This window comes from Drosophila mojavensis, unplaced genomic scaffold (assembly GCF_018153725.1).
Source record: "Drosophila mojavensis isolate 15081-1352.22 unplaced genomic scaffold, ASM1815372v1 contig_36, whole genome shotgun sequence".
NCBI classification, from domain to species: Eukaryota; Metazoa; Arthropoda; class Insecta; order Diptera; family Drosophilidae; genus Drosophila; species Drosophila mojavensis.
The window spans coordinates 4,479,443-4,501,300 of NW_025318858.1; the positions used below are offsets into that span (position 1 = coordinate 4,479,443).

Below are 21,858 nucleotides of genomic sequence, written 5' to 3' on the forward strand. Positions count from 1 at the left end.
GTCTTATGGGTGGCCAGACAAAAGCTGACTGCTCTGCCAGCGCGCAGCGTTCCAGCGGCTTAGCAGAGAGCTGCAGGCAGTCTACACTCTCTCCATTTTGCTCGTCTAAGCTCACGCACACACCGACACGTGCTCACACAAACATGGGGCATTCCGTCTTCTTTTTATTTCCTTCCTTGCTTCTCTGATGAGCTGCAGTTACATAGCGGCCTCTCTTTTATATTCTTCAACTCTTCTACTCTGCTGCTTGCACTTATGTACTAAAGCATATTTATTTATTCGTTTTGTATTTGTATGCAATTTGTTGTACATATGTACTACATACAGCTATATGTATGCATGCATGTATGTGTGTGTATTTATGGATTTATTTATATATATGTATATATATAATGGTTTATGTTTAATGTTATCGTATTTAGTAATAATATTATGTAATGTTGCGTTAGCTTATGTCGTATATAAAGTTTATATACATATATATGTATATGTATGCATATACTCATATATATATTTTTTTTTTTATTTTTATATGTATGTGTGTAGTTTATATAATAAACGATTCTCTCCTCTCTTATAATTAGATTATACAAACAACAAAAAACTCAATAAGATCCATTCCAAAATTTTTCGATTCTCATATTCTTAAATATTTGTATGGGCAAAAGGAAAAATACAATAAACTTGTTATATATTGATATATGCATATATATGTATGTGTGTTTATGTAAATTAAAAATTAATTAAATAATAGAAAATAATTTAAAAAAGTAAAAATTAATGCGATGGTGTTTATAGAGTTCAGCATGCTCATTATATAGAATATATATATGTATATAGTATTTGTATATACATATATATACTTGTATTTTTATATAGCATGTTACATATTTATATATAATTTTATGTATATATATTTTTCAATTTTTGCTTATTAAATACTTTTTTTTTTTATTTTTGCTTAATTTGCTGTATTTTTTAAGTGTTTGCATGTTTGTATGTATGTGTGTTTGATGTAATAAACAAAAAATCATAAAATTGTTTATGTCTATTTTGTTTTGTTTTCATTTTTTTGTACTCTGTTTTGTTGTTACTGCCTGTTGTTTGTTGTTTTTCTCACATTTACTTAAACAATAGAAATAAAAAAAAAAAATCTTTTTTTTTATTACAGTGGCTATGTGAGTAGTTGTTGTTTTTGCTTATGGAAAAATTAATAAAAAATTTACGCCTTGACTGCACAGAATTCTCTTTGCATTTTTGTTGGTATTTTTTTTTTTTTTTTCTTTTCTTTTCTTTTTGCTTTACTAATTTTATACAATTGCCTTTAATATTTATATTCTTTGCTTTTTTTCATGTTTTTTTTTTTTTTTAGTTTTACAGCAGCCTAAAGTTTGTTAAGCTACAGCTTAACAGTAGCAACTGTGTCAACAGCTATCTGTTATGTTAGCAACAGTCACTTAACAGCATGAACTGTATGAGCTTAACAGCTAGTTTACAATTGTTTACTAATAACAGCATCTGAACAGCTATATACAACAGCAGCAGCAGCTTAACGGCGCTAGATCTATATTAGCAGCAGTTTAACAGCTATAACTATACATTTGAACTCTGTTAGCTCAACAGCTGTTAAATTCATTGACGCTTGACAGCTTTGTTAAGGCAATACTGTTGTTGCACATGCGGCTGTTGTGGTTTAACATAGTTGCGTCGCTTAGGCATTACAAGTTTTACAGTTGCTGCGGTCTTTGTTGCTGTTGGAGCTGCAGTTACTGTTATGTTATTGCGCAGGCCTTTAATACTAGCGGGAGCTTTTGCTGACGCTTCAATGTGTAGAGGAACATTGTTACTGTTAATGTTGCTATTGCTGTTGCTGCTGATGTTGCTGCTGATGTTGCTAGTGTTGCTGCTAGGCAATCAGGACGACGGCAGCTGCTTGGCCACAATGACACCTGGACGACATTGCTTTAATGATGTTGTAATGGTCACCGGCTGATGATGATGGTTCGCTGCTCCGCCCGCTGCTGATGTGGATCCTGTTGCAGACGCCGTTGCTGTCCCGCTGCTGGTCTGCACCTTGAAGATGGTGCCCGAGGGTGTGCCCACAACATCTTTGGCCGACTTTGTTGTGATGATCACCTGCTTGTTGCCCTTCAGCTGCAGGAAGGGTCGCAGCTCGGCCAGCGCCGCGTGCTGTTTGCCCGTGGTCAGAGCCAACGGCGCATCCTGCGCCAAACGATATCCAGCGGCTGTGCTAATGATCTGATGATGCGAATGCAGTACATCCTGCTGATGATGTTGCTGCTGCGTATGATGTTGCTGCTGCTGCTGATGCTGTTGCTGCTGGTGTTGCTGTTGTTGATGTTGCTGTTGAGTTTGCTGCTGCTGCTGCTGCTGCTGCTGTTGATACTGCTGTTGTAGCTTGTGCTGCTGGTCGCCGTCAAAGAGATGATCCCCCTCCAGATGTCGTATGGCCTCCACAATGGTCTCCAGATTCTGGCGGGAGCGTGTGAAGACTGCCGTCGTCGTCGTTGTCGTGGACATCGCCGTGGCCGAAGGCTGATCGTGCAGCTTCTCCGTTTTGACTTTGACGATCTTCTCGTTGATGCGCTCCACCTCCACCTTGGGCGTCGCCTTGATGGCCGCCTGAAGAATGGGAGTGCTCATGCCCTCGGCATAGGCTTTGGCAATGGCATTCACGTTCACCTCATTCTCCGATTCGGTCGAGGAGTTGGAGGAGAGTATCACCTCTTCGTGCACCTGATCCTCGCTAATGATCTCGGCTGCCGCATCTCCTTCCAGCTCCTCAATGCTGGAGCAGACGACCACCTGCTGCTGGCCAGTCATCTCGTCGATCTCCACGTACGAAACGGTGCCGCCCAGCTCCTCCAGCTCATCGGCGCGCACAAAGTTGTCCGTGTGCTCGATGACTTCCCTTGGAATGTAGGAGCTGCTCCCGCTGTTGGCGACGGCCGCGGCCACAGCTGTACCGGGCGGTGCTGTTGCCACACTGTAGAGCTGTCGCTTGATCATCTGCAGCTCATCCTCCAGCAAGCGTCGCAGGCTGCGCTCCTTCTCCAGCTGCTTCTTCATTTCGAGCAGCTCCTTGGCCGCAATGATGCTCGCATTGCTCAACTTATTGCCAGCTGCTGCTGCTGCTCCAGCCACGCCACCGCCGGCTGTCAGCAGGGTCATCGGCTCCGGGGACATGGATCCTAATCCCTCATCGGAGCTATCGCTAATCGTTTGCATGTTGATCACGTTGTCTGTCAGCTTCCGCTTCTTAATCGCCACGGCGCTCGAAGAACTCGTGTTGTTGTTGCTCGTTTCGTTGCCGCCGCTGTTGTAGTTGTCGCCAGCGGAGCCGCCTCCTCCACCACCACCATGTGCCTCATGCTCGCCCACTTGTCGCTTCAGCTCACTGTTCTGTGTGAGCAGCTGAGTTTTCTGATTCTCCAGATCGACAATATACTGGAAGGTCTGTTGCAATATGGCAGCCTGCAAGGAAAAATAGAAAAGAAAAAGGACATTAGTAATGCTTTTCTTGCTCACATTAAATTGAATTATATTTATATACTTAGTCTTTTTAACCATAATAAGAAAATTGCAAGAATAAATGGACGAGAATCAGGACATTGTGAACCAGTTAAAATGATCATTTTTTATAGTCTCTACGCTTCTTATATTGAAAATCTAATATTCCTGCTTCGTATTCAAAATTTGCATAACTCAATTTCATCGTGTAAACGCCACAGATAGTCTGTCACTTCAGCCCCTCTTCCAACCGCTCTCACTCTATTATCCATACACATTCTGCACACACTAACAGCAACAGCCGCCGTCTGCTCTGTTAACAATGAAACTCATTCACAAGACGTCACAGCAGAGCTCAGAGCAGCGCAGCATAATTACCAAAAGAGTAAGAGCGAGAGAGCAGCCAAGCTTTGATAATTACCGCAAAAACATACACACACACAGACACAAAAGTGTATTTAAATTGCATGGATACATAAAATTTGAATGTACTGGAATTTGCATTAGTAGTGGAAGCGCTTATAGTAAATAGTGTAGTAAATCTCTCGTTGCAGTTGTTGTTTGGGTTTCTGTTGTTTTTGATTCTCTGTCTCTTCTTCGTTTTCTTTACTTATGCTGAGCTGTGTTGTGTTCTGCAGTGTTGCTGGTTCGAGAGAGGTTAAGGAACTTGTGTCCTTCAAAATACGCGCGTTCTCAGCACAAACAGAGCACACAAAATCATGCACATACCGCCACAAGCACATGCATATGCAGCATATTTGCATTTGTGTGTATGCGAAAAGTTGTTTTTGCGCATTTTTGAGTTTCTTTTACATGTTTGCCTACACTGAAAATATGCGTGGGCTACGCATAACGGTACAAACTGGCATAGAAAGCAACGTTGGCGCAAAGAGTAAAATATGAGGAGATAAAACAAGACAAGGCAATATAAACCATAAGAAATATAAATAAAAAAAAACTCTGGCAACACCTAAAAGCAATGCAAGTAGCCGCAGCAGCGCAGCAGATCAGAGCAGAGCCACGCAGCGCAGCGTAGCAAAGTCATGGCACAGGAATGCGAGAAGCTTTGTGGAAATTCTTTTGCATTGGCTTTGATTAAAATATAATAAATCTGTGTTGTGGTTGGTACTGCTGCTGCTGCTGCTGGATGCAGCCATAAAACTTGTTTCACAATTTCTGCTGGACATGCGGCTTGTTGTCGGAGGTCACTACAAAAACAACAAGAACAACAACAACAACAACAACAACAATAGCAACTAGCTCACGACACCGGCTACACAGCTGCTGCACACTGCTCTCTGTCTCTCTCGCGCTCTACGCTCTATAACTCTCTTCAGTCTCTGCCACCGCCTTCTGCTTCATGCACAGCTGTCTGGGCAAAGCTATTACGTTGTTTTGATATGTTGTAAATAGAGAGAGGGCGGGAGAGAGAGACAGTTAAAGAGAGTGTGAGTGAGTTAGCGACGAGTACAGTTTTCTCAGCTTTGCTGTGATAAAATCTGCGCTATGTCGCGCACACATTTTATATTTAAAAAAAAAAATAGCATAATAAAGCACATTTTGCATTTATTTTGCGCCATGTTAATTTATTCTATTTAGTTGCATATATTGCTGTTGTTGCTGTCGGCTACCAAAGGCCGTTCATTGACTTATTCTGATTTATATTGGAAGCGTATTGGAAACAAGCCAAGCATTGGAAAGCTGCAGCAATTAGCATTAGAAAAATTTGCAAATTGGAAAGTTAATAAGTTAATAAATAATAAATTAAGTTTGAGATTCAAATTTTTTGAAATACATACAGATAAATTTAAAAAATTGCACATTAGAAATGCCAATTGCATAATTGTTTTATTTTGAAAAAATTAATAAGTAATTCTAATTAGAATGCATACAATTGGTTTCTAATACTTTATGTTAGGTCACATTGTATAATACGAGCTTTAAATAAGTCTAATTACATCATAACGTGGCCCAATAAGAATTCGTCTAGAATGAGTTTAACAATTTGCCAAGTTTTGCTAACAAAAAAAAAACAATTGGAAAACGTTAAGCACGTAGCTCAAGTCCGCAATATTTTCATATAAAACGAAGCTTTTCTGCCAAAATATGTTGCCCATCAGGCAGCTGGCAGCTGCAGTTAGGCCGGCAACTAAGGCCTTGGCTAATAAGAAAATGTCGTCGTCATATCTGCGACGCAGTCGGAAAATGCCGGCAAAAAAAAGCTGTACACAGAATGCCCCAAGTGCAAAAAAATACAAATAAAAATAAATAAAAGTCACAGCTGTACAGCAGGCAATCGCACACACACATGTACATACGTTGATGTGCTATGGTGTGAGTGTAAACAAAAAGCCGATTAGACGCGCGCGCGAGACACTCGTTGCTGTTCCAACAAGAATCCCAGCCAACGCGTTCGAGCGAGCAACCAACCAACGAACCAACCAACCAACAACCAACCAGACAGTCAGCCAGCCAAACAAGCAGAGCAAACGGCTGCGCGCAGGCAGCGGCGTCGTTTTTGCGGCGACTGTACTTTTTTCCAACACGGCCGCTATACAAAACACACCACCAAACAAGCGCAGGCAGCAGCAGCAGCAACAGTTCCAATACGAAAAGTTTTTCAATATTCGCCGGCGTCACAAATGTTGCTAGCGTGCTGCGCTCTTTCTCTCTCTCTCCCATACACATGTACATACACACGCTAGTCAGGGAGAGCGAGAGCGCGGCTTCGTTAAGTTTCGTTGCCATATCGTTTCGTTTCGTCTTGCTTGAAACGGAAATGGTACTGCAGCAACAGCGGCAGCAGCCGCGGCTGTGGCGAAAAACATGTGGACTTAAGCTTTTGCCGACGCCACTTGCTCACTCTTACGCTCCACACTCATTTAGGCGTCAACGTAAACACGTGTGTTGTTCTCTTAATGCTTCCAGTTCCTTCCAATTTGTATTGGAAATACACACGCGCTCTCTCGCCCTCTCTGTCTCTCTTTAGCACGATACGAAACGTGTATGTATGTACAGCAACAGCAGCAGCAGCAGCAGCAGCTGACTCGCTGCCGTTGTTGTTTGCTGTCTGCTTCGTTTCTATAAATGGCGCGTCTGACGGCGAGGCGGGCCCTGTATCTGCTTCTGCTGCTGCTGTTCTTCTTGCGGCCCTACAATACAATTTTGTTGTATTTTTTGTTGATTGAATAAAATGCATAAAAATAGCCGAAAATACTTGCAATTGAGCCCGCCAACTGCTGCTGATTCGTCACCATCAGCTGAGTTGGCAGTTATACTACGGCATACATATGTATCTATATATGTATGTACTATGTGCATGGGTGTGAGTAGAAAAGCAACCACCACAAATGCAGGGAAAAGCTAAACACCCCGCCCCCTTACATTTGGGGCAGCTGTGTGGCCTACGTGCGTACAAGCATGGCCCAACATAAATAAACATATAAACAAATCTATTTCAATGGGCTAAATTTAAGTTGATTTTAATTACTAGATATGTGCATATGTACATATATACATACATGGATAACTACAGACATATGAATGTATGTATATGTATGATATGTATGTATGTATACGTATGATCGATATTATATTTCTTCTAAGAAATATGTATGCATAGTAAAACCCAGTTTGGGCATTTCTTATCATCAATTGCATTTGCATTTGCTTTTGCTTTTACCTATTTTTTCGCTTCTATTGCGTCGCACGTTTTGTTGGCGGCAAACAATTAGCGCTGTGTTTGTTCTCGCCGCTTATCTCTCTTCTATTCTCTCAGTGGCCGGCCCAACGACAGGTGTGTGAGTGCGAGAGCATGACTAAATGTAAACCGTAGAAATAGCGGAATGTGTGTCTGTAGATGTGTGTGTGTGACGGCAGCTAAAATTTGTCATCTGCTTTCTGGGTGCGGGGGGCGCGAGCACAGTTAGCAAAGAAATCAAGTCAGCTGACATTAAGATTGTAGTTCCATGTTGCTCCACTCTTTTGCTACTAATTCTCCTTCCGTTTATGATCTGCGGGTTTTTTTTTTCGAACTCGTATCTAACTTTGCTTTGCGATTCATTAGCATTTTTCATAGCGGTGAGCTTCTGCATGCCGAATTTTTCGCTAAAATTAGCAACACACACACAAGTGAACATTTATATTGCATAGAAAAAAAATCATAACGGAATTTGAGAAGGCCGCACACGTTGCAGCTTTTGCTCGTTTTTGCAAAAGTTTTTGGCGAAACACTCATCCATACATACACACACGCGTAATCACACACATGTATTCAAGTATGTGCAAAGCAGAAAAACAGCTGCGGCTATCACAGTGCTGCCGGCATTGATGCTTACATACACACATACGCTGAGAGACGGAGAGAGCGATACCCACAGGTCTTGGTTCGCTCGCACTCGCTCTGTTACACTCAGCTGGTGCGCGCCCACAACAATGGGCGCCAAACATGTGTTTTCTACACACTCACACTCACGCGCAAAAACGATAATGGGTGACAGCATCGGCATAGAGTCAGAGTCAGAGAGCGCGAGAGTGGGAGAGAGCAAGTGTTCGGCTGCATTAATTTTAGTACTATTTTTAAACCATACATTTCTATACATTTACTGTTATGCGCGGCACAGTTTAAAAACTAGCAGAAATGCCGTCATCGAAAGTAAATCGTGGAAGAATGAGAGAGGAAGAGAGAGGCAGAGATTACGCGGCACTAGGCGAGGTCAGTTGGGGTCTCAATAGCGAACGTGTATGTATGTGTGAGTGTGGCCCTGCCTTGCCAGTGCAAAACAGCTGCTCGCTGTATATTTAAATATAAACATTTCAATTTTTTTCTCTCTTGTGTTGTTTTTGTTTCTTTCTTTTATGCCAATTGTATTTTGCGTTTTTAGCTAATTTTTAACGAGTCGCCGGCGCTGTCGTAAAGCAGCTGCCCAGTTGAGTCAGACATTCGGATGGGTATGTATGTGTATATATATATACAGAAAGATATAGGTACATACATATAGTTTACTTAATACCCGTTTAAGCTAACCTAATTAATTTCAAACACGTGCCGGGCAGCGCCAAGTCGCATTACGTTTTTAGCTCCCATGTTTTTATTGTTCTGGCCAAGTCGTTACTCGTTAAAACGAATTTTAACAGTTTCCCTAACATACTCCTGCTTTGCGAATAGTGTTGCATAGCGTTAGGCGTTGCCAGACTGGTAAGCTGCTTGCTTTTGCTGCTGTTGTTGTTGTCGTCACTCGCGCTTTCAGCGCTTCATTAAAATTCCATTACAAAAGGTCAATAAAACTTTGAGCCAACCAGCAGCGAAACAGCAAAAGCTCATGGTCAACGAAAGCATTTAATTAGCATAAAAGAAAAAGCAACAAAGAACAACAAAAACTGTTATATGTAGCACACCTCGCTCACGCGAGAAATGCTGAAAGTATGTGTGCGAGTGTGCAAAAGCGATTTGAATTTGAATGGACCGTAGAAGAGGGCACAGCAACAATAAGAAATGCGATGAAAGCACGAAATAAATAAGCAACAACAGCAAACATAGCTAGAAGTGTTAGCCGGCGAATTGCTGTTGAATTCCAATGTAGCCAGCAACAATAACAACGGCGTCAAATAGCTGCGCGACGCTGACCCTCAAATAAATAAATAAATACACACACAAGCATACGAGCACCGAGTAGATCAGCTGATCGAATTTCATGCCTACAAGCAAAAGCAACGAAACGCCTTGTATTTATAGTGGCCCGTGTGACTGTGTGTATGTGTGTGTGCGTCTGACTTCACAGCTGTTTTAATTAACCCACATAAAACAAAAGCAACAAGAGCAGCACGTCGCCATCGCCGCCTCGGTGCATTTGTTATACAAATATAACTCAATGTGTAATTACAGTGAAAATAAAATATGTACATATATATATATATAAATAAGCGGGCGTTCGTATGACGACAGCATCTTCAAGCAGTTGCACTCAAACTCACACACACACACACACACACACACACACACACACACACACACACACACACACACACACACACACACACACACACAAACACACACACACACACACACGCATACACACACACAATTCCTGCGCAACTGTGCTTGAATCGTGGCTCGGCTGGCATTGTTTTGTCTGGCGCCGCAACGACGCAATTGGGAAAGCTGAGCTTTTTTGCCGGTATTGCTGTTGTTGTTGTTGCTTGACCAGCTCAGCTGCTGCCGCTATGCGTGCGAATTGCGCAGCAAAAATGCCGGTTGACTTTTGGTATTAAATCAACAAAAAAAAAAAAAAAAAAATCAAAAAATAAATAAATAAATAACAAAAGTAAATACATACATTGTAAAGTATTTGTTGTTTCGCTACTTTGCTTTGCTTTGCTGAATTGCTGTAGCTGTAAATGTAGTATGTATGTATATTTTTAGTGTTGCCCGCTGCATTCAAATCTAGCTAACTAGCAGAGGGCGAAAAAGGCTAAAGAATATTTGTTGTTAATGATAGTTATTTAAAACAACAAAACGTAAAGGCTTTTATTTTAACTGATAAAAATTAATTTTATATTTGTTTCCATATGTGTTGCTGTTTTTTCTTTTTTTTTTTCTTCTTGTTTTGCTACTCAATACTCTGGCAACTCAGTTGCTTTGTTTATTGTGCTACAATCAGCTGTTGCTGATTCATTGAATCGCTGCAGTTTAACTGTTTGCTCGATGCTACGGGCGTATAAACGGAACGGAACTAACATAGAGATGAGCCATGAAATTTATAGACCGCCGCCTTTCCCATTTGGCACTGTTAATGACTGTGTTTTTTGTTGTTGTTTTTCAATCACCATTGATAAAAAAATTGCAAACTAGCACCGTTACAGCGCTAGCTAGCAGCACACACAGTCATTAAATCCGGCGAGACGGCATTCCATGTAATCAACAGCGACAGCAACAACGAAAAAACTAGCCGAAAGCTCAGCTTGAAAGCCTGCAATTGACGACGACAACAACAACAACAACAACAACGGCGACGATCTTTAAGCGTCGCCAGACTACGACGACGCGACGGCGACAGCGCTGCCAACGACCGACCGACATTTTTGCACTCATACACACACACGCACACAGCTGCACTTGTCTGCTGTCTGTCTGTAAGTAAATGCAGCTGCTGTGCAAGTGTATGTGTGTGTATATGTAAAGAAACCCACAAAGTAATTGATCCATTGCACTTATGCTTTGCTAGGCCGCCTGTTATTATTGTTGTTGTTGTTGCTGTTGTTGTTGTTGGCTTGCAGCTTTCTCTGTGCACTCTTTGCTTTCCGCTATTACATTCTTGCTTGCGAAAGTGCCGCATTCACTGCTCTCGAAAAGTTATCGTTCAGTTGTTGTTGTTGCTGTTCTTACTGTCTCTTTTGTCAATCGTTTTTCCAACACCACCCACCATTAACCGTTAGCAATGACTCTAAGCTAAGCATATACTTGCAATTTTACAGCTGCCCAGGCAACTCGAGCATCCATAAAGTATCTGCAGTGAAAACTCCACTCATGGACAGCTTAAAATGCCGTTAATCTGCTCTGACACAAAAATACACCTTTTAAGTACTTGGATACTAAAGACTTGTGATAATTATATAATAATAATAATTTAATCTTTTAATTTCAGTTTTTTCATAATGTGAGCAAAGTTTAGCTCCCATATCAAGGGTCACATTTAATTTACTTGCTCTTGATTTTAATTAACGCCCAGAACGAAGCATAAAATAATTTCAAATTACCAACGAAACTGCATTAATTGCATTTTGTGGTCAAAGATAATGCAGCACGCACACCCACATACACACAACTGGGGTGGGGGGTGCCCGAGGTGGTCGGGTCACTGTCTAGAAAGAGACGGCAAGCATTTTTACTACGAGCTGCAGCAAGTGAATGTACAGTTACAATGCGCCATATACTACGCACACTACGGCACATACATAGCTGACATAACGCTGCTTATGTACTACGGCTGCATATTGATGTACATACATATGTATGTATACATATATGGGTGTTGGTCGCATCCCGGACAGCTGGGCTGCGCCTGCAACAATTCCGCGCCAAAGCGAAAGGTTGCACGATGCCAATGGCCTAGTGCACTGTTTACACCCACCCATCCAACCGACTGCCGCCCACATGCCACGCCTTTTCAGCTGCTGACAAGTGAACAGAACAAATTTTCTGCTACGCCGGCCCAGGCGAAAAACAGCAACAGAACAGACAAACGAGTGGCGCAGAATGCGCAGCTGCGGCAATCAAAAAGCTGAACGCCCAATTCCTGGCCAAAGGAGTTCAAGAGTGACAGAGACAGGGAGAGAGAGGGAGAGCGAGAGCGAGAACGGCGGCGTCTTCCAATTACCCACCATACTGACGTTTGCTGCTCTTCCCGCCTGTCACTTTCCAGTCTCACAAATAATCGTCATCCGCAAACAGCTGCCTACCAGGCGCCAGGCTGGCGCCGCGCCACTGTTTCATTTCGGCAACGAAATGGCAGTGAAACAAACCAAGTTCTCCTCTCCGCACTCCACCCTCTCTGTAGACTAACATTGTACGCGAGGGCCACCCACTCAACCCTGTGAGCATGTGCAAACGTTACTCTCAGCTGTGCTTGTGGTGTGAGAGGAAATCGCACTAGGATAACGGGACCTGTACTGTGGCCCTCACACAATGTTTTGGTTTGAGTCTGTGCGCCGACTACAGTGATGCATGGCTAAAGCGAAAGTTGTATGTATACTGTACAATACGAATAAAATATATATTGGACTAACAATACAATAAGATAAATAATATTTTATTTATAGAATTTAACTCCTTATATTTATTGACTTTTAACATAACTCATTGAAACACATTTTTATTCATTCAAAAAATTCACTCAACACAATCTCTACTGTGCCGCCTTTATCAGCCACTGCTGTTATTCCCTTTTCTGCTCCTTTGCTTCGCGTTTGGGAACTGCTGCCAACTTTGGGGGTTGCTGTCGTGCTTTTGGCGCGTACTGGAAAGCCAAAGCCAAAGCGAAGCTGGATCGATATTTTAGGAGCTACTACGTAAATCGTAGCGTATCGACATCAAAAACATTCCAGTTATGCGTCTTTTCTATTACACTTGCTGGAGGAGGAAGATGAGGAGGGGCTGGGGCGAAGCTCAATTCGCTTTAGCACTTTAATGTAGGTTAGTTCAGCTGCAAAGCGGGCAAAATTGTGGACTGTACGCAATTTTGCTGCACTTTGCACTTTGGCGCCACCTAGCGAGCAGCTAGCAAGTTCAATGACCCGCCTCAACGAGTAAATCACAGACTACTTGGCATAGTCGCCCACTCGCGCGTCTGCATTTACACATAACTGTTATATATGAGTGTGTGTGTGTGTGTGTACATAAAGCTGTTACTGTAGTGTGAGTGTGAGTATGTGTGTGTAGGCATAACTGTCAATGGCACAGCGGCTGTCGCTACTTTCTGCAGTGTTGCAATTTTTTCTCGCACTTTTGTGTCAACTGAAAGCTCTGCATGCATGTGCCGGCCTGTCTGTCCGTCTGTCCGTGTGCGTGTATTTGTGTGCGTGAGCTGCATTCGTCGTGCGACCTGGTTCCGATTCCGATTGTCGTCGTCGTCGGCAGTTTGTTTTCGTTTTAGGCCTAGTCTCAGCCTCAGCGTGACCAGCAACCAAAGCCTAACCCACCTCCCTCTACCCGCGCCAACCTTTCAAGATCCAAGTTGGTCAAGCAAAAGTGCACGGCTATGGCCATCTCTTTCGCACACAAAACTACTACATACTACAATGTTTACTATGTGTGATAATGCAGCAGCAGCAGCAGCAGAGCGCAAAAAAATCCATAAACTACTTGCAGCTGGGACATACGCTAAGCCGCCCACCCAGTCGCTTGCCCGCTCTCTCTCTCGCTCACTCCTTCTCTTTCTACCGCATGTCATGACTGTTATACGCCCATTATGTCATTCATCAAGGCACGACGCTGACGCCAACGGCGACGTCGCTGCTTTAGCCCTTTTTTTTTGCGCGTGTCGTAAAGTAATGTTTTTTCTTCTCCTTTTTATTTACGCGTTTTTCTTCCTGTTTACATTGTTATATATGTATATGTATGTAGTTACCCCGTCCTGCTCGCACTTAACTCTTTAAACCAATAAGCTGTCATCTTGTTGTTTATGCTGCGTGCTTTTTAGGACTTTGCGCTGCACTTGTGATTTATGTTGCTCACTTTTGTTTGACATTTTTCAATTTGCAATAAATAATAAGCAGTACAATAGAGCACACACTCACAAAAAAAGAAGTGTATTGCAGTGTTGCGAAATACGGCAATTTGGAAAGAGAATGTTGTCTAGCGCAGCAGACACATAAATTAAAACTTAAAGAAAGTATGCACATCAAATAAATCTTTTAGTATTTAATATGACAGTTGTTGATTTACAGCCGTCTGCTGCTTAGCCAAGACACACACCCCCTACTTACAAACACGCACACACACAGTTGCTCAAGATGTCGTCGCAGCCGCCACAACAAATCGATGCTTGTCTCAAGGTGAGAAAATATACATAAATACATACATACATACGTACGACATGAATACGTGGGTATGCAAAAAAATAAAAATAAAAAATAAATAAATAAAAGAGAAGCGCAGCCTAAACAACAACAAAGGGTGACGCCAAAAGAAAGAAAAAATAAAATAAAAGGTTGCCATATCAACTAGACTGCAAAAGGGACCTTCATGTGTCAAGTGCTGCGCTGCGCTGCTGACGTCGCTGCTGGCGTGCCTACAAAAGCACAACGTATGAGGTTTTTGGAAAGTTACTGCCAATTGAGTGCAGCCTGAGAAGGAGAGAGAATGACTGAGTGAGGATAGGGCAGGGGCGTCTGCATTTGTGTGAGGCAATTTGTCAACATGCGATAAGGCAAGTGCCGTTGTTGTTACTCCTGTGGTAATGTAAACGAAACGAAACGAAACTTGCGCGAAGTGTTGAAGCGTAAATGGATAACAGAACAATAAACCAATACAAGTGCACACACATAGACACAAATGTAATCCAATTAGTGCAGCTCATGCCTGTTGTTGTAGGTAGTTCCTCTTATATTTTGTTTTGGTTTTGGTTTTGTTTTTGGTTTCGGTTTCGGTTTGGCTAACTTACCTTGCTCAACTTTTCGCCCTCGTGTCGCGGCAGCAGCGAACGTAAACTCTGAAAACCGGCATTGATGCTCTGCATGCGTCTTCGCTCGTTGCTGTTGGCTATTTCCCGCCGTATTCGTTTCTCGGTATCCAATATGGGTTTACCGCTGGGCGAACTGCCCCCATCGCCACCTCCGCCATCTTTTGTGGTATTCGATGCGCTCATATTCGATTGGCGTCGCTGCGAGCTGGTCGTAACCTGATGCGCCGGCTCGGTGGTGTATTCAATGTGATAGGTATTCTCCCCGCCTGAATCTTCCAGTTGTAATCTACAGAGAAAAAGATAAAAGAGAGAACGAACGAATCAGAAAAATTGCATAAATTATGGTAACTTTAATATATAGTAATATAGATCAAATAAAATACGCTCTTTCATTAAAATGATCGAAATTGGATAAATCGAATTTAGTTTTTTTATATATATACATACAAATATGTTTGGTATGCATTTAACACATGTGGTAAACAAAAATAATACAAATGTAGAGACGCAATGAATATTCATAATACAAAACCAATTAACTTGCGCACACACATTTTCACCCACACACTAACAAAAATTCATTCATTCATTCATAAATTTACAGTTCCATTCAATTCAGTTTTAGTTTAGCCGTACACACACACACACACTCACACACACATTCATGCATAGAGAATGCGCAGCGAGAAAAAAATGTACAAATACAAAAACAATCAAGCAGAAGCATAAAAAGCAACATGTCAGCCGAGAGCGGCAGATGATGAGCATGGGAGAGAGAGAGAGACAAACAGAGAGGGAGAGAGAGTTTTTAACAGCTGTCAAATATGACTTTTTGTGGCTCTTGGATTAAAGCCGCTGCTGCACATAATAGCATAAGAATTTCAAGACCGGTTTATCACACACACACATGCATACACATACACACAAGCACATAAATACTTTAGTTGTGTGTGTGTCTAATAAAAAATATTTATACAAAGGCATCAGCAGGCCACAAAAACATATGAGCGTGCTTGAGGAGAGCTCGATTGAAATGAACAGAGAGAGAGAGAGAGAGAGAGAAGCGAGCGAGCGAGAGCGCATTGTTTGTGTATTTGTAAAGTTGCAGCACTGCATTCCAGCAGCAAGACAACAAACGACAGCAGCAGCAGCAGTCGAACGAGCAGCAGAACGTCGAAGACAACAGCGATAGAAAATCTTAGACATCGTCGTCTGGTTACATTGGTTTATTTTTAGCAACATGCCATTACCATCCATAACAAAGGTCGTTCGCTGCAGCATATTTGCTGCGGACTGGATACCCTGTTAGAGATAGCGGCAAGCTAATTGGGTATGATGAGCGAATATGTTATGCTGGTTAAATGTATTTATGAAAATAAATATCAAATATCAATATGTTTAATTTTCTAATGGTAAACATAATAATATTTTAATTGTTATTTTAATAGAAATTAAAATGTACAATATAAGGTACATTAAGTTTATTTATAAAATAAAAAAAATTTTGAACAGAAATAAGTTCAATTATTAATATTCTACAAACAATTTAAAGATATTATATAATAAAATTAATTTGAATTAATTTTATTATTTATTATACACAGAACATCTCATAGTCCAGCATGCTCTTTTTTCCATTCCTTCGACAGTAGTTGCCAAACTTGGTTAAGCGGATGTTGCTGCACTTGCTGCTGTTGCTGCTACTTTTGTTATTGTTGTTGCTGTCGTGGAATTTCTATTTGCAAACAGTAAAAAGCCACAAAAGCAGCAGCGGCGGTGGCTGCTGCATACATCAAATGCTGAATGAAGCTGCGTCAAGTGCAAACTATTTGAGGCATGCGTTGACAAGCTCATTCGCATACATACATAACTTATACTCATATATGTATATGTATGCGCACTAATATAGGTGCATTATGCCATTAGAGTTTGTGTCGTGCAGACACGCAAACAACAGCTGTTGCGCCTCATTTACATACGCCGCAGCAGCAGCGGCTAAAAATAGCGATCATATTAATTTAACAGCGGCAGAAATAAGTGTGAATTCGCTGGGTGTGAAAAGTGTACATCGTGCGCATTTAACAGCTGCAACTGCAGCTGCCGGCACGGCCGTTGGCCAGTGCTGATAGCAGCAAAAATTAGCCGGTTTTTTAGTGAGAAATATTTTGAAATAAAAGTTCTTTATTTATAAAAAGAAAACAACAAAACCAACCAAATACGATTCTTTGTTTATAAACATAGCGAATACGCGAGTACAAATTATTTTTTGAAGTTATTATAAAGTAAGATATTACCTATGTTTAGGTTTCTATATGGTGCAATCTAGCTTTCTTTTTAACTTCAACGAGCTCCTTTGCTGCCAGCTCGCGCCAGCACTGTTCGATCATATAAAACACACATGTTTAAGCAATATTTTAGAAAGCTGTGCGCAGTTATTTGTAGTTTCTTTCCTTTTTTTTTTTTTTTTTTTTTTTTCGGCATTTGAATATATAAATTGCAATTTACGCATATTTTGTATTTCAGTCGCTGCAGCAGCACCAAAAGCCGCATTAGCAATAACAACAATATGAAGAAGAACACATGATATACAACAGCTGCTGCTGCTGCTGCTGCTGTTGCTGCCCGGGGGCCGACTCTCTGCTGCTGCCCCAAAGTTCAATGTAGTTCATTGGCCACTTTTCGCCAACCGTACACACATACACATATACATGCATGCATGCATTTATATGTATATCTATACATACATACATATACATATGCAGCTAAACAGAACAGACAAAGCCGAAGTCACGAGTGCCGCCGAATTGTTGTTGTTGTTGTTGCTGGTGCACTGCACATAAATCGCATGCATATATATGTATGTATGTATTTATGTACGTTTCTGTACGCTTATTGGGTCAACGCTTACGTCATCGTTTTTGCCTGGAATTTGTCGGCTGCAAAATGTTTTGCCGATTGCAGGTGAAACACAACTTTTAATTCATAAACATTAACTTTGTATTATATAATCGGCTGATTGAAATTCATTTTTAATCGATTTAAAAACATTGCATACACGATTGGTAAATTCTGTATAACTAAATATAATGTTATAATCTACATATTAAATAAGTAATTCATGTATATTAACCTAATGCTAACCAAATAAATTGCATAATTATGGTTTTGGTTCTTTCTAAATCCCTATGGAGTTCGCATTGATTTTCTCCCTATCATTTCATCCAATCCAATCGTTTATGACCTAAATTAACAGTTCGCTTAACGTTTATTCCCCTTTTATATGGTAACACTTTTATGACCGACTTGAAGCGCAGTAAAAAGGGCATGCCAAGCATCTGTTGCACTAAAAACCAAACATTATTTTATGCCCAGTCACGTACCAATACTCACGCACAGAAACCCATAAAGCTTACTATATTCTAAAGAGTTAGTGGATGAGGCTCAAGCAGTAGCAGCAATTGGCAAAATGCGCAGCAAAACGCAATAAACTTTGCCACTTGCGTAATGTGCAGCAAGCAACAAAGTAGCATAAACAAATGAAAAAGTTTAGAATGGAGTCGCCCCACACCCCACATTCGCCTCATCTTTTTCTTCTCTCTCTCTCTCTCTCTCTCTCTCTCTGTCTCTGCCTCTTTTCGTCGGCCTTTTGGCGCCACAATTGCAATAAAAAACATAAACAGAGAACGCAGGCTGCAAAAGCGCCGTTGCAATTTGACAAGAGGCGCAAGAGGGTGACACATAACGGTTACATAAGCCCACACACACATACGCACACTCACACAAACACATAAGTACTCGCATGAGGTAATTCGAGATGAATATGTGCCAGGTGCAAGGTGCGACAAGGAGAGGTAGAGGCCAAATGATGTGTTTGCATGTTGACAAAAACAACAGCTGTTAAGCGAATTAACAGTAGCATACACACACTCACCCATACAAACGTATTTACGTACAGCCACAGCTGACTGTTGCGTTAATCTTTAATAAAATTTGCAAGTCAAACTATTCGCACACAAATACACACGCGTAGCGCAAAAAGGCCAGAAAAAAAAACAATCATGTGTTTTTCATCAACAATTCGAGCAAACGAATTACTGTCGCTTCTTCTTTCAATCCGTTCAGCACTCGCTCTCACCCTCTCCATTTCGCTCTGGCTCGCTCACATGCACCCACTCTCACTCTCAGGCAGACGACGACGACGTCGACTAGGCGCAGGTTGCCCATAAAAAAAAATGCCGCTTGCAAAAACGCAGTGGCAAATGAAACAGCAGCAGGGCGAAACGCTTGACATATGAAACAGCCATCGCCCAAAATTTGCGCAGCAGCTTTTATCTTTGCGCTCGTATATGTGGGTATGTATGTGTTCGTATGTATGAATATTGTTTTCTTATTGGCATTTTTTTTTTTTGCAAATTCGCAATACTTTGCAGTCGTGTCAGTTGCGTCGGCGTCGACAGCAACAGCGACAGCGGCATTTTGTGTATACGTTTTTTCAATGAAATGCTTGTAGTAGTAGTAAAATGCGCAGCGCTGTGTGGCGGCATCTGTACTTTTGCTAAAATTCCCCTTTATTAAATGCACACTCACAGTCCACACACACACACACACACACACACACACACACACACACACACACATGAGTGTGTATACACGCCCACTCTCACTCTCTCGCTCTTTTACGCGCAGCGACTTATCGTAAAGGAGCAACAAGCTTTTGAGTGCAAGCCAAACCTCACTCACTGACTCGCTCACTCCCAGGCAGGGGCTTATGTACTTCAGCCACTAGCAAAAAGACTGCATTCAGAAGCACACACACACATACAAAGATTTGAGCGAATTTACAAGCGCCGCTACAGTTGGGGCGACTTCCAGCGTGTGGGGAAAAACGGAAATGACGCCACACTCACACATATAAATTTGCAATGTGAGAGCACATGCAACGCGCGATTGGAGACTTTTAGCGAATTCACTCGCCCGGCAGATGTTGTTGCAGAGACTCGATTTCGAACTGTATTTGCTTTAGGTATAAAATTCTTAGTATTTACTGTTATCCAATATGATATTGCAATTAATATAAATAGAGAAATCAAAATAAACCTGCCAGCTGTTTTTGCAGAAATTCGCTCGGCTTACAGTGTTGATACTCATTTAGCCACATGCAGTTATACAATCCAAACATATGGGTAAATGCCAGTCTGCGCCTTATTGATAAGCTCAACGAACACGCACACCAAGGGAAAATCTTGAAGTACACACAGCTGCCAGTGGGTGTAAAGGAAGTAGAGAGAGAAAGGGAGGCAGTAGGCGAGAGCGAAAGATTAGCCGATTGGTTTCTTTTACGTCAGACTCTCTCCCTCACTCTACATGTGTGTGTGAACATATGCTAGGCTGCTGCTGAAGGCATAAAGCAGCCGCTGATAAGACGACAAAAACCATATGATTTTGATAAAAATTAAATCTGAAATGAACCGGCGAAAGTTGCGCATGCAAAATAAAAAGAACCAAAATATCAACAAAATAGAAAAAACTGTACATTTTAACGCTCTACACTTCACACTTACACACACTCATTTATTTCAACATTCTCTTTCTTTCATCATTCGCTGCTCATATATTGCTATTGTGTGTGTGTGCTGGTTGTTCAGGTAGCCGCTGTCGCAGTCGCAGTCGCCGCTGCCCATATGATGATTATAGAAATATACCGGTACAGCTGATTTGGTCGCAACTAACATAGCTGTGATTAGACAGCGTGTCACGATAAGCAACGGCAGCTGTTTAGCAACAGCAGCTGAGAGAGGGAGAGAAAGAGAGCGCAGTAGCAGATCACAATATTAAAAAGTATATATTTTCATTTACACTGAAATTGCGCTCAATATTTTGACGCTCAGTGTAGTGTGCTGGAATAGATGCGAGAAAACAGCCGTTTTCAAATATGGCGAGTGTAAAGCGTAAAAACACAACACACGAACAACAGCAGGGCGAAAAAAAAGTAGCGTCACCTTTTTCCAGCGAGACGCTGGCAATATGAAACGACCAGAATAGCCAGGAATAAATGGAACTGGAATGGAATGCTCGTTCAAAACGAACGCCACACGTTTTACATGTGTGTGAGTAAATGTATACATGTGTGTGTGAGAGTGCATTGGTGGTGGTGTTTTTATGCCGCGTTTGTTTTGTGCGGCAAAACAGGCGGCAAAATGACGACGTCTGCCGCGTGCAAGCGCGAGCGAGAGAGCATGAGCGAAATAATCAATAATTTGCGTGATAAAAAAAAGAGCAGAATCAAAAGTGCAAGAGCAGTTTGTTTATTTCATGACGATGCCAAAGTAAACAATTCAAAACTGTAATGTGATATGCGTATAGATCAGATTTTATTTTTTTCTCATTGTTCTATCTTCTTTCCCCTGTATGTTTTTTGTCTTCACTTACTGTAATTCTTCATCCAATTCCTCGGCGCTGTTGTATTCGGCGTTTTCCAAAATGACTTCCTCCGTTTTGATGGCCAGCGGTACCGAAGACATCTTTTATATTCTGTGTGTATATATATGAATATATGTTTTTTTGTTTAACTGTTGTTGCTAGAGCAGGACACACACGTGCTTCACTGTGCTTCTTTTTTCTTATTTATTTTTCTTTTACTCGTATTCGTTTTGACTTTGTTTGTTGCTGTTCTGCCTCTTCGCCTTTTGTTTTTCACCTGGTCTGCTCGCACACATGCACATGCACATATATATGCGCAATCGATCGTTGACTTTTTTCTTCTTTATATGTGTGTGTCGTCGACTTCAACGTCGTCGTCGTCAGCTGGTCTTCTATCTGCTTCTTCTCTGCTGCGTTCAGCTGCTTTTTGTATTTAGCGGCAAATTGTTAGGCAGCCAGACACAGACACACACACACACACACACTAATAAACAGAGACAGCGCACACTCACACTCGTAAGCACATGTAAGTTGTACTCTCTCGCTCTCACTCACACTCGTACACAATTCAAAACAGCAGGCGGCGCGCCGTAAAAAATTTTGCGCGACGTTGGTGGCGTTGTTGTTGTGGATGCACTAGAACACTAAGTTTTCACAAAAATATTTTGTTGCTGTTTTTGCAATTTTTATTTTGCAACACCATTTGGCATATACACATACACACTCA

At 41.5% G+C, this 21,858-nt stretch overlaps 1 protein-coding gene across 2 annotated transcripts; it reads right to left on the minus strand.

Annotated features, from left to right (window-relative positions):
• Positions 1–1,563: 1,563 nt before the first annotated feature.
• LOC6575974 (mediator of RNA polymerase II transcription subunit 15) lies at positions 1,564–21,819 on the minus strand. Of its 2 annotated transcripts, XM_044009136.1 has the most exons (3): positions 21,141–21,819; positions 14,691–14,997; positions 1,564–3,495 (listed from the first exon to the last, which is right to left on the minus strand). In XM_044009136.1, the coding sequence occupies exons 1-3, from the start codon at positions 21,230–21,232 to the stop codon at positions 1,915–1,917; spliced, it is 1,980 nt and encodes a 659-aa protein (XP_043865071.1). In that variant the 5' UTR covers positions 21,233–21,819; the 3' UTR covers positions 1,564–1,914. The 2 variants fall into 2 exon arrangements, with proteins under 2 accessions (XP_043865071.1, XP_043865072.1); XM_044009137.1 differs by lacking the exons at positions 14,691–14,997; positions 21,141–21,819 and adding an exon at positions 3,589–3,606.
• Between the last annotated feature and the right edge of the window lie 39 nt (positions 21,820–21,858).